The sequence below is a fragment of the Salmo trutta genome, chromosome 34 (assembly GCF_901001165.1).
Source record: "Salmo trutta chromosome 34, fSalTru1.1, whole genome shotgun sequence".
Classification (NCBI taxonomy): Eukaryota; Metazoa; Chordata; class Actinopteri; order Salmoniformes; family Salmonidae; genus Salmo; species Salmo trutta.
Genome location: NC_042990.1, coordinates 34,665,076 through 34,683,074, shown reverse-complemented (window position 1 = coordinate 34,683,074; position 17,999 = coordinate 34,665,076). Strand labels below are relative to the sequence as shown.

General features: G+C 43.7%; 1 protein-coding gene across 1 annotated transcript in view; it reads left to right on the top strand.

Moving 5' to 3' along the window:
- LOC115174068 (CUB and sushi domain-containing protein 3) overlaps positions 1-17,999 on the top strand; it is a gene marked incomplete in the record, with an annotated part of 716,433 nt that overhangs the window by 90,205 nt on the left and 608,229 nt on the right. The window contains 1 exon segment of the mRNA XM_029732731.1: positions 12,064-12,286. Coding sequence (XP_029588591.1) covers positions 12,064-12,286 — 223 coding nt within the window.

Sequence of the window (17,999 nt, the reverse complement as noted above, 5' to 3'; positions counted from 1 at the left end):
CAAATAATGCTTTTGGGAATAGGCAGAAAAAGTTTAAGTCAATTCACGGAGGCAAAAAGGACATTGTTGAAGTTTAATTCAATAAGACAAACTCTGCGAAAGGAGAGTTGAAAATAAAGAGATGGGAGGGCCAGAAAAGTCATGTTTGGAAAATATTTGGTGAAGTGGTAAAAGAGGATGATAGCCGTGCTAGTTATGTTATGTGTGATGATTGTGAGGCTCTATACAAATTCGCCATTCACAAGACGGGACTTCATAAAGGCCTATGGCATGTCAAGGGAACTGTAGCCTACTGTTTAGATGGAAACTGTATAAATTAAAACTGAAATCTGGACACTGACTATAGGTCTATAACCTCTCACATAGCCTTAATATTAACATTTAACATTAACATTTCTTGCAGTAAAATGATACACCAAATGTAGGCTAAATTTGGACTTGGGAACAGGAGTGGAGAAATATGATTTCTTTCTTTCTGCTTCTTGAGAGAACATACTGCTCAGTTAGATCTGTAGAGGTGCTATCGTCGTCATCATAAAAGGTGATAGTATTTCAACCACATAAAATATGCATTGAAGCAGAACTGAAATCTTATCAGAAGCATATTGGGTCGTTTTCACAGCTTTCTTTTTTCTTACAACCAGTCAAACTGATGTCATTTGGACATTTTGCACATAAAATCTTTCCCCTTTTTTTGCGTTATTGAAATTTCTCCCCAGTCCCTAAACGTCTTTGCTAATTTTATCGATCTATTAGATTATTCTGGTGAGCAATGGTTTATTTAGTCTTCTAGGGCAACATAAATGACAGAAGAGAAGATGCATTGATCTAATTATAGACAAGTTGACTAACAAATAGCCTACCAAAATGTTGGAAATTATAAGCAGAAACATATCTAAATCAGGCAACAACAACAAATCCTGCACCCACTGTAACATTCTGTTGTTTTTGACTGTAGCCAATAGAGCATTTTCCATATTAGCGGGTTAGGGTTGGGTGTGGGCCTCAGATGCTCACCTTATCACATATAGTCGGCCGGTTATGGATGGTTTATTAGCAGTTGCGTACGGTTGCGAGTGAACAAACAGATGACCCGTGCACCACTAATGAGTACATAGCATTATTTTATAAACCAAAAAATGGATGTAGCAACAAATGTCACTATTTGAACGTGATCCATTAACCTGCCCCCCAAAAATGTATTATGTTCACTGATCCGCGAATGTCATGCAAAATTGTTCGCTTGTCCCACATTTAAGCTTTTTAGATGTGGTCACCCTTTTTCCAAATGTGGAAACATTGCTGCTACTGCAACATGTTAACACCATCTTTTCACCTGAGGAGAATAACACTATTTCAACCCAACATGGGAATCTGCAGTTCCACATTTGAAAGTTAGATTTTTCTGACATGTGAACCTGCAAATTAGATTTTTCACATGTGACTGATTTTCAGATTTGACTGATTTTCACATGTTAACTTGCAATTTGACATGTAAAAGTGAGATTTTCACTTGGAGGTTTTTTTTACATGTGAAAATGCAATTGTGTATTATTCTCCTCACGTGAAAGGTGGTGTTAACATATGAACTCTGAATATAATATATGTGAAACATGGTTTCACATGTGAAATTTAAGCTCAACATGTAAAAATAGCTGTAAGAGTGCACAATTCTTCACAGTGATTGATAATCCACTGATGAGACAAGGTCATAGGTTAAGGGTAAGGTTCTCTCCGCTTTCTCCATTAATCACTACCTAGGTGTTAAGTAGGGAGGGGGTTGGGGTCACCCCATGTTGTCTTGTCTCGCTTGTGGTTAATTAAAACGGTCACTCTGTCACTCAGAGCACCTGTCAGTTGACTGATTGGATTTAAAACGCCCTGGTTCTCACCAGTGATGAAAAATGATAGGAAATCTCTCTCTCTCTCTCTCTCTCTCTCTGAATAGGAATCCCACTGTTCACACCGCGCTCCACACCTTTGAGGCAGTGCAGGTCTGAAGGACAGGAGTCATAGGTAGAGAGACAGCCTACTAGGCAGACATGGGTTGAATCAACATTGTTTCCACATCATTTCAACCAAACAATGTGATGACCTTGAATCAACATGAAAAACGGATTGGTTTTGCAAAAAGTAATCTATGTAAGGGAATTTCTTATTTTGTTTAACCTAAATCCAATGACATGGTAAACGTTTTTGTTGATTTCAGTTGAATTTACATTAGTTGACAACTTGACCAAATTTAAATCAAAACTAGCCATTGAAAGGATGTCTATGCCCAGTGGGAGTGCACATTATTCAAGGGATGCAGTAAAATATAGATTCAACATAATCTCCCTGTTTATAACCAGTACTAGTAAACACACACAGAGTGAGAGTGAGGGAAATAGAGAAAGAGAGAGAGAGAATATCTCTCCAATAGAAGCAGTGCCTAAAAGGCTTTACATAGTCAATCCGACGTCTGAAGTGGCCAGATGTTGGATTCAGAGGTGCAAGGCGATGCGGTCCAGAGCTAGATTTTGGCCTCTGCATGCTTCTGGAGGCTCTGCAATTGCGTCACACCCACCGTACGAAGCCCCTTACCACATTTTTAGATCAAGCATAAATTGTCTTTTAGAGTAGAGGGTCGCATCCTGCTGATCCAACAGAGATCATTGTGGTGCAGTCGGCATTTTTCATGCTGCGGGCGGTCAGACAGACAACTTTGGGTGGAGAAAAATGTTTTTGTCACGCAGATTATTTGGCAACGGTCGTTTTTCTGTTTGTATGCGTTAGCCTACCTATTGTATTAAAAGCACATATTTGTCACATTATTCACACACTTCAAATTCACACGCTTCAAATTCAGTAGCCTACCTCTCCTTCCCGAGTTGGGCGAGATCAAGAGTAGACTGCCAAGAGTATATACCACAGGAGGTTGGTGGCACCTTAATTGGGGAGGACAGGCTCATGGTAATGGCTGCAGTGGAATAAGTGGAATGGTATCAAATACGTCAAACACATGGTTTCCAGGTTTTTGATGCCAATCCATTCACTCAGTTCCAGCCGTTATTATGAGCCGTTCTCCTCTCAGCAGCCTCCACTGGTATATATGCATGGGTGCACAATCAAATAGCAGTTATCTTTCCAAGAAAATGTACTTAAATATGAATAGACTAAAGTTTACGACAGTTTCTGTAAATATTGATAATGGAATGAAGTGGAAGATGCTCAACCAACGTGAGTCAAGGTGCATTCCAAAAATGTGATAATAATTGAAAAGGAAAAGGTGCAAGGCGCACATAGGCTACCGTGGTGAGCGAACTTTGCACCTTTTTATTTTCAATAAATATTGATTAACCATTTATTTGTCTCTGCTTGCAAATCGTCCTCCTAAAAGATAGGCTATATCCTATATTCATAACGTAGCTCAAGAGAAAGTGCTGTTATCAAGGGGCAGTTATCTTTCCAATGAAATGAACTTCCTAAATTTGATTAGGCTATAGTTTACTACATTACCCTTATTTATTTCCATCTGACAATCGTCCCACTCCTAAAAGGTAGGCTATAAAACGTAGCTCAAGAGAAAGTGCAGGTCTCTCTAAATCTTCTCTCGTCAAGCTACTTCTATTCTATTCACTGATGTAGCCCAGCAATACCAATAGCCTAATATAATGGGCAACGTGAGAATCTCTAGTAATTTAACCTATTTCTTAGGTTATTTTTGCACATTTTGATATTGCCTATAGGGCACACAATTGCTGGGACCATGGCTAGCAAGTCACATACGCTTAATATAATATTCAAGGACAGTGGTTGGGTTTGGTGACCAGTTCTTGTGGTTCCAGGTTTGAGTCGGATAGAAAGCCAGCGGTAGCAGCAGTGAGGTATGAAAAGCTGCGGGTGCGGACGGGAGCCGGATGAAGAAATCAGTTGTGCAGACCTCTACCTTAGAGCTCCTGTCGTACCCTTCAGCGTTAGCCATGGAGGTTGAGAATGGACAGTAGATGACCAACATGTTCAAACGGCCCATGTGAGCGCGTTGAGGCTTGGATAATGCGTACATACAGTACAGCATCACTGTCACTAATTGCTGGCAAGCCACTGGGTTTAGTTAATGACACTAAACGTTGACAAACATGGCGTTTGGAATTTTGGTCTATGGAAACGCCAGATTTGATGGTTAGGACTGTGAAATGCGTGTTCTAGAATCATGTCAAGTCACAGATGCGTTGTGTCACCCTTTAAAGGGGAAATCTGCAGTTGCTACATACATTTTTTTACTTATAAATTAATGAGATGTATCCATTGATTCTTGAAGAATATAACTTATAAATGCCTCATGAGTTTAGTTCAACTGCTGTACCCTGTCAGAACCCAAAATATAAGATGCTTGTAAACAAAGTAAATGTAAACAAACACTGTATACCCTCAAAACATGGTTAAAACTATACATTTTATATAATGGATGGTCAGTCCTTGCATCTGTCTATGAATTTGAGAGTGGTTACTTTTCTCCAGCCCCATCTCTCAGCTTTTTACTGAAACAGGGGCTTGGAGGGCCCTTTGTTATTATTTCAATTGCTGATTGCTGCTTTAAAGCTTTATATTTAGCTTTAAAAAGAAATGTGTTTTGTTATTAGGCATGCTCTGTAGATGGGTCCTTGGCTAAGTGTATACAGCTGCACTATTCAAACTAATCGTGTTTCTTCCTCCATCTTTCTCAGATAGCTTTGTGGAACTGTTTGTGTTCAGTCATTCTATAGGACTATACACCACCAACGCCCAACGCAGTGCTCCTCACTTTTAAGCGGCTTCCATCCCATACCAGCCTTCAGCCTGCGTTCCAAATGGCACCCTATTCCCTATATAGTGCACTACTTTCAACCAGAGAGCCTAAAGCAGTGTGTCATTTGGGACGTAGTCATTCTCGGCTCGCTCCGCTGAGCCTCTGAGGTGGTTTTAAAAAGCTCCCTCTAGACGTAGGTGGATTCCGCATTGCACTCGTTAATTGGAAACTGTGTATTGGTAAATGAGATGGAAAAGAGACTGCGGGAAGATAGGGATGTTTCCACTAAACCACTTCATCGTCTTATATCCAGATAAAACATCTAAAAATCTCCCTCCTCCAAAAAAATCGAACTGGCATCCATGACCATGATGATTCATCATTCATACCTCAGGCTCAAATAGGGTCTAGATAGCTCCACAGCATCCACACAGTCGGTGGAAAAGCCCTCCTTTCTCCACCCTTACATTAATTAACCCTTAAGGGGAGTGGTGGAGAGGATAAATAGTACATCTCTCTCTCTCTCTCCCGTCTCTCTATCTCTCCCCCTCTCTGCAGTATATTATTTTCAAGAATCACTATGTGTCACGCTTGATATGAATGATTCGGGAGACAGGCGCAGGAATGCGTAATAGTTTTTTTTATTGCACCCAAATTACGGAGTGCCGTGTAAAGGCACGGGGACGAAGACCAAACAAACACTATACAAAACACTGGGTAGAAACCCAAACAAAAGAGCGAGGAGTACCTCAAATAAATAATACACATGCACAATGATTAACACACGGGATGAGACCCGTAATCATCTGCGCAATCCACAATGGCACAAAAGCCAAAACACACAGCACAGGTCCTCACACGAACCAACGGACATTGTAACAATAATAGACAGGACAATGGTAAACCAAGGGCATATTTATACAATTACTAATCACTGGGAATAGTGGCCAGGTGTGCGTAATGAAAGTTCCGGAGGGATGCATGACACTATGCCTGTACTACTGTAAAGTTAAATACTCTTGCTAATTTTAAGCAGACTGTTGTCTGGACTGTTGTCATATTTCATCCAGTTTTCTATACTGACGTCCTCCCAGCAATGGCAGCTTTTCACTTTCTCAGGCTAGCTAACGATTCCAATGACAAAACATGTCAACAAACGCTAGCTCCCCCAATGTTTGAGTCCCAGGCAATCCTCAACGACTTTACCCCCCACATACTCCTCTGTCCGTTCGGTTTTGATTGCATCCAGACCTATTAACACTCAACAGTTGCTACTGGATGTCTGTGGCGGTGTGGCTGTGCCCCAAATGGCACCGTATTCCCTATATAATACACTGCTTTTTACCCAAGCCCTATGGGCCCTGGTCAAAAGTAGTGCACTAAATAGGGAACAGGGTGCCATTTGGGACGCATCCTGTGACTTCATATGCTCATCTGTCATGACCCATCCCTCACGTGGCAGTACAGTATGTGGTGCAATTAGAGCTGTGAGCCACATTGGCCCTTCACAGCGAATCATGGACAAGACCAAGAAAAACCAGGGAGAGCAGGAAGCAGACAGTTAGCCATGCATGCATGCCGTGTACTACAGGAGGCTGCTGAGGGGAGGACAGCTCATAGTAATGGCTGGAATGGAGTGCATGGAATGGTATCAAACACATGGAAACCATGTGTTTGATGATTTTGATACCATTCCATTTATTCCGCTCCAGCCATTATCATGAGCCTGTCCTCCCCAATTAAGGTGCCACCAACCTCCTGTGCCACGTACCATACTAAGAGCATGTCTGGGCATGTCTGGGCATGTCTGAGCACGTCTGGGCATGTCGGGGCATGTCTGAGCATGACTGAGCATGTCTGGGCACGTCTGGGCCTGTCTCATCAGGTCTGGGCCTGTCTGGGCCTGTCTGAGCATATCTGATAACACAGCAGATCATGTCTCCTACCGGTCTCTGTATGATCCCGTCATTGAGATCCTATTAAATTATTCCTATTCTAATTCCTAATTATATGGATCCCTATAGATTATATGGATACTAGCACACAAGCACAGAGATCATGTTATACACTACACAGTGTTAACCATATGGAACTACCAGATGCACTGGTAGGCTACTGTATGTTCACAACCAGTAACACTGATCTAATGTGAAGATTGGATGTGTGTGTGCGTGTGTGTGTGTGTGTGTGCGCGCGCGCGTGTGTATGTGCGTGCGTGCGTGCGTGTGTGTGTGTGTGTGTGATTTCATTGGTAGCAGAAGGAGACATGCAGAGAAAGGCAGGGTTGTCAGCAGCTATCTCTCCAGATGGCTCCCTGATCTATTCCTCTCACGGTGTGGATAATACGTGATCACTTGAGTGTATTACTTCCCCAATGCCAAGAGAAACCGATGCCCTGCAAGGCTACCACTACTACTGTGTGATACTATGTGCAACCTTTAGCAGATCACAAACATACTTCACCTCCAGCAAAATGTATGTTCTCCTGGAATTAACTTGGACAGGGTTCAAATTGATTCTGTCCTTTCGTATTTCGGGGGAGCATAATCTTCAGCAGCGATTTATATGAATTTAATATCACCACTCAGCCAATGGGGATATCTGTGTGTTCTGGATAGTAGGTCTAGAATTTAATAACATTAATTATCTAGAATATAAGACCATTAATAGATATACAATATAATACCATTAATAGACATACAATATAATACCATTAATTATCTAGAATATAATACCATTAATAGATATACAATATAATACCATTAATAGACATACAATATAATACCATTAATTATCTAGAATATAATACCATTAATAATCTAAAATATAATACCATTAATAGATATACAATATAATACCATTAATAGACATACAATATAATACCATTAATTATCTAGAATATAATACCATTAATAATCTAAAATATGATACCATTAATAGACATACAATATAATACCATTAATAGACATACAGTGCCTTGCAAAAGTATTCATCCTCCTTGGCATTTTTCCTATTTTGTTGCATTACAACCTGTAATTGAAATAGATTTTTATTTGGATTTCATGTAATGGACATACACAAAATAGTCCAAATTGGTGAAGTGAAAAAAATTACTTGTTTCAAAAATTTCTACAAAATAATAACCGGAAAAGTGGTGTGTGCATATGTATTCACCCCCTTTACTATGAAGCCCTTAAATAAGATCTGGTGCAACCAATTACCTTCAGAAGTCACATAATTAGTTAAATAAAGTCCACCTGTGTGCAATTTAAGTGTCACATGATCTGTCACATAATCTCAGTATATATACACCTGTTCTGAAAGGCCCCAGAGTCTGAAACACCACTAAGCTAGGGGCACCACCAAGCAAGCGACACCATGAAGACCAAGGAGCTCTCCAAACAGGTCAGAGACAAAGTTGTGGAGAAGTACAGATCAGGTTTGGGTGATAAAAAAAGATCAGACACTTTGAACATCCCACGGAGCACCATTAAATCCATTATTAAAAAATGGAATGAATATGGCACCATAACAATCCTGCCAAGAGAAGGCCGCCCACCAAAACTCACAGACCAGGCAAAGAGGGCATTAATCAGAGAGGCAACAAAGAGACCAAAGATAACCCTGAAGGAGCTGCAAAGCTCCACAGCGGAGATTGGAGTATCTGTCCATAGGACCACTTTAAGCCGTACACTCCACAGAGCTGGGATTTACAGAAGAGTGGCCAGAAAAAAAGCCATTGCTTAAAGTGTTTGCCAAAAGGCATGTGGGAGACTCCCCAAATATATGGAAGAATGTACCCTGGTCAGATGAGACTAAAATTGAGCTTTTTGGCCATCAAGATAAATGCTATGTCTGGCGCAAACCCAACACCTCTCATCACCCCGAGAACACCATCCCCACAGTGAAGCATGGTGGTGGCAGCATCATGCTGTGGGGATGTTTTTCATCGGCAGGGACTGGGAAACTGGTCAGAATTGAAGGAATGTTGGATGGTGCTCAATACATTGAAATTCTTGAGGGAAACCTGTTTCAGTCTTGCAGAGATTTGAGACTGGGACAGAGGTTCACCTTCCAGCAGGACAACGATCCTAAGTGTACTGCTAAAGCAACACTTGAGTGGTTTAAGGGGAAACATTTAAATGTCTTGGAATGGCCAATTCAAAGCCCAGACCTCAATCCAATTGAGAATTTGTGGTATGACTTAAAGATTTCTGTACACCAGCAGAACGCATCCAACTTGAAGGAGCTGGAGAAGTTTTGCCTTGAAGAATGGGCAAAACTCCCATTGGCTAGATCTGGCAAGCTTATAGAGACATACCCCAAAGAAACTTGCAGCTGTAATTGCTGGAAAAGGTGGCTCTACAAAGTATTGACTTTGGGGGGGTGAATAGTTATGCATGCTCACATTTTCTTTTTTTTCTTATTTCTTGCTGGTTTCACAATAAAATATATTGTGCATCTTCAAAGTGGTAGGCATGTTGTGTAAATGAAATGATACAAACCCCCCCAAAAAAATCTATTTTAATTCCAGGTTGTAAGGCAAGAAAATAGGAAAAATGCTAAGGGGAGTGAATACTTTCGCCAGCCACTGTAGAATATAATACCATTAATAAACATTGAAAATAATATCATTAATAAACCTAGAATATAATACCATTAATAAACCTTGAATATAATACCATTAATAGACCTTGAATATAATACCATTAATAAACCTTGAATATAATACCATTAATAAACCTAGAATATAATATCATTAATTAACCTAGAATATAATACCATTAATAAACCTTGAATATAATACCATTAATAAACCTTGAATATAATACCCTTAATAAACCTAGAATATAATACCATTAATAGACCTTGAATATAATACCATTAATAAACCTTGAATATAATACCCTTAATAAACCTAGAATATAATACCATTAATTAACCTAGAATATAATACCATTAATAAACCTTGAATATAATACCATTAATAAACCTTGAATATAATACCATTAATAAACCTTGAATATAATACCCTTAATAAACCTAGAATATAATACCATTAATAAACATTGAATATAATACCATTAATAAACCTAGAATATAATACCAAATTCCCATTAATAAACCGGCATCGGTCACTGTTTTGATTGAGAATAACTCAAATAAAAAATATCAATGCAAGCCTTTGCTTGGAGTATTTTCCATTGAACTCCATTGAAAGACAATGTGAATGGGAGGCTTTTGCTGACAATGGAGCCGAAAGAAAACCAGGGTTCATCCAGGATATGGAGGCCTGGAGTCTGTATAGACCATCTGGAGGTCAGCCATTCTGGAGCCATTATACCACGACGGCCACAGTGCTGGCAAAAGTGCTTCTGCCATTAGGCATTATTCTGATCCAGGACTCTTCTGATGCAGGGTTATTCTGACCCAGGGTTATTCTGACCCAGGACTATTCTGATCTAGGGTTATTCTGACCCAGGGTTATTCTGATCCAGGACACTTATGATCCACAGTTATTCTGACCCAGGGTTATTCTGATCCAGGACTCTTCTTGATCCAGGGTTATTCTGAATCAGGGTTATTCTGACCCATGGTTATTCTGACCCATGGTTATGCTGACCCAGGGTTACTGTGATCCAGGGTTACAGTCTCCAAGAACTGTAATATTGAATCATGAGTGTGTTTTACTTCAAGCCCAGAGGAACCATGCCTTCTGGACCATGAGAAAGTGTTAAGCAATGCAGCAGTGCAGTAGTGGTGTTGTGTAAGTTCTCTGTGTGTAAATAGCAGAGCAGGTCTTCCCCCCAAAGTAAAGCACAGTACACAGCATGGCATTGGACATGCATCTAGCTGAGACTGATATTCTAGGGACGGCATGCTGGGCGTGATTGTGGCGGCCTGCTGGCTCTCCCCATGCAGGACATGGTGTCTGTGTGTCTGTGACACTGTATGCAGCAAGAGCACACTGCTAGACTCCCGATCAGGCACCTGCTACATATATAGCAGTACAGTATGGTTTCTGGAAAGGGTTGCACTATATTTTATCTGTATCTTTATCAATATAAATTACTAAATATGCTCCACTGGTTACCAAAGTAATTAGTGGAGCAAAAATACATGTTTTTATAATTCCCGTGGTATACGGTCTGATATGCCACGGCTGTCAGCCAATCAGCATTCAGGGCTCGAACCACCCATTTTATAACAGACTTTATACAATGGGCGGGTCTAATCCTGAATGCTGATTGGTTAAAAGCGCATTCCAGCCAGTATCTATTCCACAAGTTACCATCGGCTAAATGAAATATATGACGTTAAAATGCCTATTTACTCTGTTCCATCTGACTGAGCAATCCAATCTCATCAACCCAACCAGTAACTTTATGAACTTGATCTCCACTATAAAAAGCATCTAGACATTATCTCACATTTCTTTTAGACTATCATTTAGTTTTCATCGTACTGTCTCTCTCCATCATTTGCAACGTTGTTTTAATATTCAAATTTGATCTTCAACTGTCCCATAGTAGTGAACGTGTGTAGTGGTCGGGACAAGAGAGAGAGGCAGGCAGCGTTTCTCAGCCAGTCAAAATCATGAATCAGCTGGCATCACTTTTATGGATGTATAAAAAGAAATGTCAATTGAAAATAGGTAAAACAAGCTAGTTTGCTGTCTTTCCAGCTTCAGTTTGAAGTTATTATGTTAGTTGTGTTGTTTGCTATTGTTTTCGTGACTATATCTTGTGAAAGGATGAAATAGTCTGAATAAATTCATCACAATAAAGTTTTTTTGTGAAAATATGCTCATCATTATTTGAATATGTTGGTAACCCGTTGTATTAAAGTGATAATGCTCTCAAAGCCGCTGATTGGAGGATACGTTGTCACGGTTAACAACACCCATGCCAATATATCCTCCAAACACCGTCTTTGAGGGCATTATCACTTAAGTAATATATGCCACTTAGCAGCCGCGTTCATCCGAAGTGGCTTACAGTCAGTTGTGCATAAATGTTGTATGTATGAGTGGTCCCCTGAGAATCAAAGAGAGGCATGCTCTGCCAACTGAGCTACAGAGGAACACTGTTTATCCATATATATGTTTTTGTGTGGTAAAGTTTTAGTTATTTTTTACTCTGCTTTTTTTGTCAAATCTCTTATTTTTCCCGCATAATGGTGATAACTATACCGCAGTGACTACATTGTTGTGTTGCTTGTTATGTGCACTATGAGTCAATTTTATAGACGCCTCCCGAATAATGCTCATCTGTTATCTCCTCTCTCCTCTCCAGGTTTCATATATACGTGTGGTGGGATGCTAAAAGGACGGAATGGCACCATTGAAAGCCCAGGTTTTCCGTATGGATACCCCAATGGGGCTAACTGTACATGGGTTATTGTAGCAGAGGAGGGGAACCGAATTCAAATTGTCTTTCAGTCCTTCGCTGTGGAGGAGGAGTATGACTTTTTATCGCTTTATGATGGACATCCTCATCCGGTGAACTTCAGGACGAGGTGGGTGCCATTTTAATACAATGTTAATTTCTTATTTCTATATATCTCGATAAAATCCTGCTTGTTCTTTTCTTCTAGTAACTGAATATAGGATTTACGGCTTTAGGGTTGACATTTTAAAAGATAGATGAGTATGCTACTTACACTGTTCATTTCACGCAAGACTTTCGTCAGAGCAGAGCGGACTTTGAGAGCGATATGGTCTTGGATAACCTGATTAGTCCATTCTAATCTAAAATGGAAGCCCAGCAGCTTCTTCAATCGGAGCAGGCAGAACTCTCTCACTCATTTCCGAACACGTTTGATGACTGGGAAAGAGATCAGTCCAAATCATTCCATTGTAATTTGTTGCTTACATGGATACAAGATCGCTCCGGCAGTTTGACCGAATTAAAGCCGCCACTGAGAAATCACACTAGGTGATTAAGGCAGAGAAAATGGAACAGCTCTGTCCAATTAGCTGGTTATTATAATTACTCCGGGTCCCATTAACCTGTGCTAATACACAGCAGATACTTTCCTTTTCAAAACCTCGCTGTTTGATTGGAATGTTGTCTGTGCCCTCAGAACCCTCATTAGCTTTGAACATTCTAGTCATTCATTAGGGGGACTGTGGTAACTGACGAAGTGGCTTAAAGCCCCGGTTTCACCATGACTATCATAGCTATCTTTATATTTAACTCTGCATTGTTGGAAAAGGACCCGTAATTAAGCATTTCACTGTTAGTCTACACCTGTTGTTTACGAAGCATGTGACAAATTACAATTAGATTTGATTTGACACACACACGTCACCTCCTCAAATAGCACTACCCTCCAAGTGGAACATGTTAAATTGAATCCAAAACCGCCAAACAAAAAAAAGAGGACGAAGAGATAAACGACTATACACCCCAGAGGGAAGGAGGTGACTATACACCCCAGAGGGAAGGAGGTGACTATACACCCCAGAGAGAAGGAGGTGACTATACACCTCAGAGGGAAGGAGGTGACTATACACCCCAGAGGGAAGGAGGTGACTATACACCCCAGAGGGAAGGAGATGACTATACACCCCAGAGGGAAGGAGGTGACTATACACCCCAGAGGGAAGGAGGTGACTATACACCCCAGAGAGAAGGAGGTGACTATACACCTCAGAGGGAAGGAGGTGACTATACACCCCAGAGGGAAGGAGGTGACTATACACCCCAGAGAGAAGGAGGTGACTATACACCCCAGAGGGAAGGAGGTGACTATACACCCCAGAGGGAAGGAGGTGACTATACACCCCAGAGGGAAGGAGGTGACTATACACCCCAGAGGGAAGGAGGTGACTATACACCCCAGAGAGAAGGAGGTGACTATACATCCCAGAGGGAAGGAGGTGACTATACACCCCAGAGGGAAGGAGGTGACTATACACCCCAGAGGGAAGGAGGTGACTATTTACCCCAGAGGGAAGGAGGTGACTATACACCCCAGAGGGAAGGAGGTGACTATACACCCCAGAGGGAAGGAGGTGACTATACACCCCAGAGGGAAGGAGGTGACTATACACCCCAGAGGGAAGGAGGTGACTATTTACCCCAGAGGGAAGGAGGTGACTATACACCCCAGAGGGAAGGAGGTGACTATACACCCCAGAGGGAAGGAGGTGACTATTTACCCCAGAGGGAAGGAGGTGACTATACACCCCAGAGGGAAGGAGGTGACTATACACCCCAGAGGGAAGGAGGTGACTATACACCCCAGAGGGAAGGAGGTGACTATACACCCCAGAGGGAAGGAGGTGACTATTTACCCCAGAGGGAAGGAGGTGACTATACACCCCAGAGGGAAGGAGGTGACTATACACCCCAGAGGGAAGGAGGTGACTATTTACCCCAGAGGGAAGGAGGTGACTATACACCCCAGAGGGAAGGAGGTGACTATACACCCCAGAGGGAAGGAGGTGACTATACACCCCAGAGGGAAGGAGGTGACTATACACCCCAGAGGGAAGGAGGTGACTATACACCCCAGAGGGAAGGAGGTGACTATTTACCCCAGAGGGAAGGAGGTGACTATACACCCCAGAGGGAAGGAGTTGACTATACACCCCAGAGGGAAGGAGGTGACTATACACCCCAGAGGGAAGGAGGTGACTATACACCCCAGAGGGAAGGAGGTGACTATACACCCCAGAGGGAAGGAGGTGACTATACACCCCAGAGGGAAGGAGGTGACTATACACCCCAGAGGGAAGGAGGTGACTATACACCTCAGAGGGAAGGAGGTGACTATACACCTCAGAGGGAAGGAGGTGACTATACACCCCAGAGGGAAGGAGGTGACTATACACCCCAGAGAGAAGGAGGTGACTATACACCTCAGAGGGAAGGAGGTGACTATACACCCCAGAGGGAAGGAGGTGACTATACACCTCAGAGAGAAGGAGGTGACTATACACCTCAGAGGGAAGGAGGTGACTATACACCCCAGAGAGAAGGAGGTGACTATACACCCCAGAGAGAAGGAGGTGACTATACACCTCAGAGGGAAGGAGGTGACTATACACCCCAGAGAGAAGGAGGTGACTATACACCCCAGAGGGAAGGAGGTGACTATACACCCCAGAGAGAAGGAGGTGACTATACACCTCAGAGGGAAGGAGGTGACTATACACCCCAGAGGGAAGGAGGTGACTATACACCTCAGAGGGAAGGAGGTGACTATACACCCCAGAGGGAAGGAGGTGACTATACACCCCAGAGGGAAGGAGGTGACTATACACCTCAGAGGGAAGGAGGTGACTATACACCCCAGAGGGAAGGAGGTGACTATACACCTCAGAGGGAAGGAGGTGACTATACACCTCAAAGGGAAGGAGGTGACTATACACCCCAGAGAGAAGGAGGTGACTATACACCCCAGAGGGAAGGAGGTGACTATACACCTCAGAGAGAAGGAGGTGACTATACACCTCAGAGGGAAGGAGGTGACTATACACCTCAGAGTGAAGGAGGTGACTATACACCCCAGAGGGAAGGAGGTGACTATACACCTCAGAGAGAAGGAGGTGACTATACACCTCAGAGGGAAGGAGGTGACTATACACCCCAGAGGGAAGGAGGTGACTATACACCTCAGAGGGAAGGAGGTGACTATACACCCCAGAGAGAAGGAGGTGACTATACACCTCAGAGGGAAGGAGGTGACTATACACCTCAGAGAGAAGGAGGTGACTATACACCTCAGAGGGAAGGAGGTGACTATACACCTCAGAGGGAAGGAGGTGACTATACACCCCAGAGGGAAGGAGGTGACTATACACCTCAGAGGGAAGGAGGTGACTATACACCCCAGAGGGAAGGAGGTGACTATACACCTCAGAGGGAAGGAGGTGACTATACACCCCAGAGGGAAGGAGGTGACTATACACCCCAGAGGGAAGGAGGTGACTATACACCCCAGAGGGAAGGAGGTGACTATTTACCCCAGAGGGAAGGAGGTGACTATACACCCCAGAGGGAAGGAGGTGACTATACACCCCAGAGGGAAGGAGGTGACTATTTACCCCAGAGGGAAGGAGGTGACTATACACCCCAGAGGGAAGGAGGTGACTATTTACCCCAGAGGGAAGGAGGTGACTATACACCCCAGAGGGAAGGAGGTGACTATACACCCCAGAGGGAAGGAGGTGACTATTTACCCCAGAGGGAAGGAGGTGACTATACACCCCAGAGGGAAGGAGGTGACTATACACCCAGAGGGAAGGAGGTGACTATACACCCCAGAGGGAAGGAGGTGACTATACACCCCAGAGGGAAGGAGGTGACTATACACCCCAGAGGGAAGGAGGTGACTATACACCCCAGAGGGAAGGAGGTGACTATTTACCCCAGAGGGAAGGAGGTGACTATACACCCCAGAGGGAAGGAGGTGACTATACACCCCAGAGGGAAGGAGGTGACTATACACCCCAGAGGGAAGGAGATGACTATACACCCCAGAGGGAAGGAGGTGACTATACACCCCAGAGGGAAGGAGGTGACTATACACCCCAGAGGGAAGGAGGTGACTATACACCTCAGAGGGAAGGAGGTGACTATACACCTCAGAGGGAAGGAGGTGACTATACACCCCAGAGGGAAGGAGGTGACTATACACCCCAGAGAGAAGGAGGTGACTATACACCTCAGAGGGAAGGAGGTGACTATACACCCCAGAGGGAAGGAGGTGACTATACACCTCAGAGAGAAGGAGGTGACTATACACCTCAGAGGGAAGGAGGTGACTATACACCCCAGAGAGAAGGAGGTGACTATACACCCCAGAGAGAAGGAGGTGACTATACACCTCAGAGGGAAGGAGGTGACTATACACCCCAGAGAGAAGGAGGTGACTATACACCCCAGAGGGAAGGAGGTGACTATACACCCCAGAGAGAAGGAGGTGACTATACACCTCAGAGGGAAGGAGGTGACTATACACCCCAGAGGGAAGGAGGTGACTATACACCTCAGAGGGAAGGAGGTGACTATACACCCCAGAGGGAAGGAGGTGACTATACACCCCAGAGGGAAGGAGGGACTATACACCTCAGAATGAAGGAGGTGACTATACACCCCAGAGGGAAGGAGGTGACTATACACCCCAGAGGGAAGGAGGTGACTATACACCTCAGAGGGAAGGAGGTGGACTATACACCCAGAGAGAAGGAGGTGACTATACACCTCAGAGGGAAGGAGGTGACTATACACCTCAGAGAGAAGGAGGTGGACTATACACCTCAGAGGGAAGGGAGGTGACTATACACCTCAGAGGGAAGGAGGTGACTATACACCCCAGAGGAAGGAGGTGACTATACACCTCAGAGGGAAGGAGGTGACTATACACCCAGAGTGAAGGAGGTGACTATAACCTCAGAGTGAAGAGGTGACTATACACCCAGAGGGAAGGAGGTGACTATACACCCCAGAGGGAAGGAGGTGACTATACACCCCAGAGGGAAGGAGGTGACTATTTACCCCAGAGGGAAGAGGTGGACTATACACCCCAGAGGGAAGGAGGTGACTATACACCCCAGAGGGAAGGAGGTGACTATACACCCCAGAGGGAAGGAGGTGACTATACACCCCAGAGGGAAGGAGGTGACTATTTACCCCAGAGGGAAGGAGGTGACTATACACCCCAGAGGGAAGGAGGTGACTATTTACCCCAGAGGGAAGGAGGTGACTATACACCCCAGAGGGAAGGAGGTGACTATACACCCCAGAGGGAAGGAGGTGACTATTTACCCCAGAGGGAAGGAGGTGACTATACACCCCAGAGGGAAGGAGGTGACTATACACCCCAGAGGGAAGGAGGTGACTATACACCCCAGAGGGAAGGAGGTGACTATACACCCCAGAGGGAAGGAGGTGACTATACACCCCAGAGGGAAGGAGGTGACTATACACCCCAGAGGGAAGGAGGTGACTATTTACCCCAGAGGGAAGGAGGTGACTATACACCCAGAGGGAAGGAGGTGACTATACACCCCAGAGGGAAGGAGGTGACTATACACCCCAGAGGGAAGGAGGTGACTATACACCCCAGAGGGAAGGAGGTGACTATACACCCCAGAGGGAAGGAGGTGACTATACACCCCAGAGGGAAGGAGGTGACTATACACCCAGAGGGAAGGAGGTGACTATACACCTCAGAGGGAAGGAGGTGACTATACACCTCAGAGGGAAGGAGGTGACTA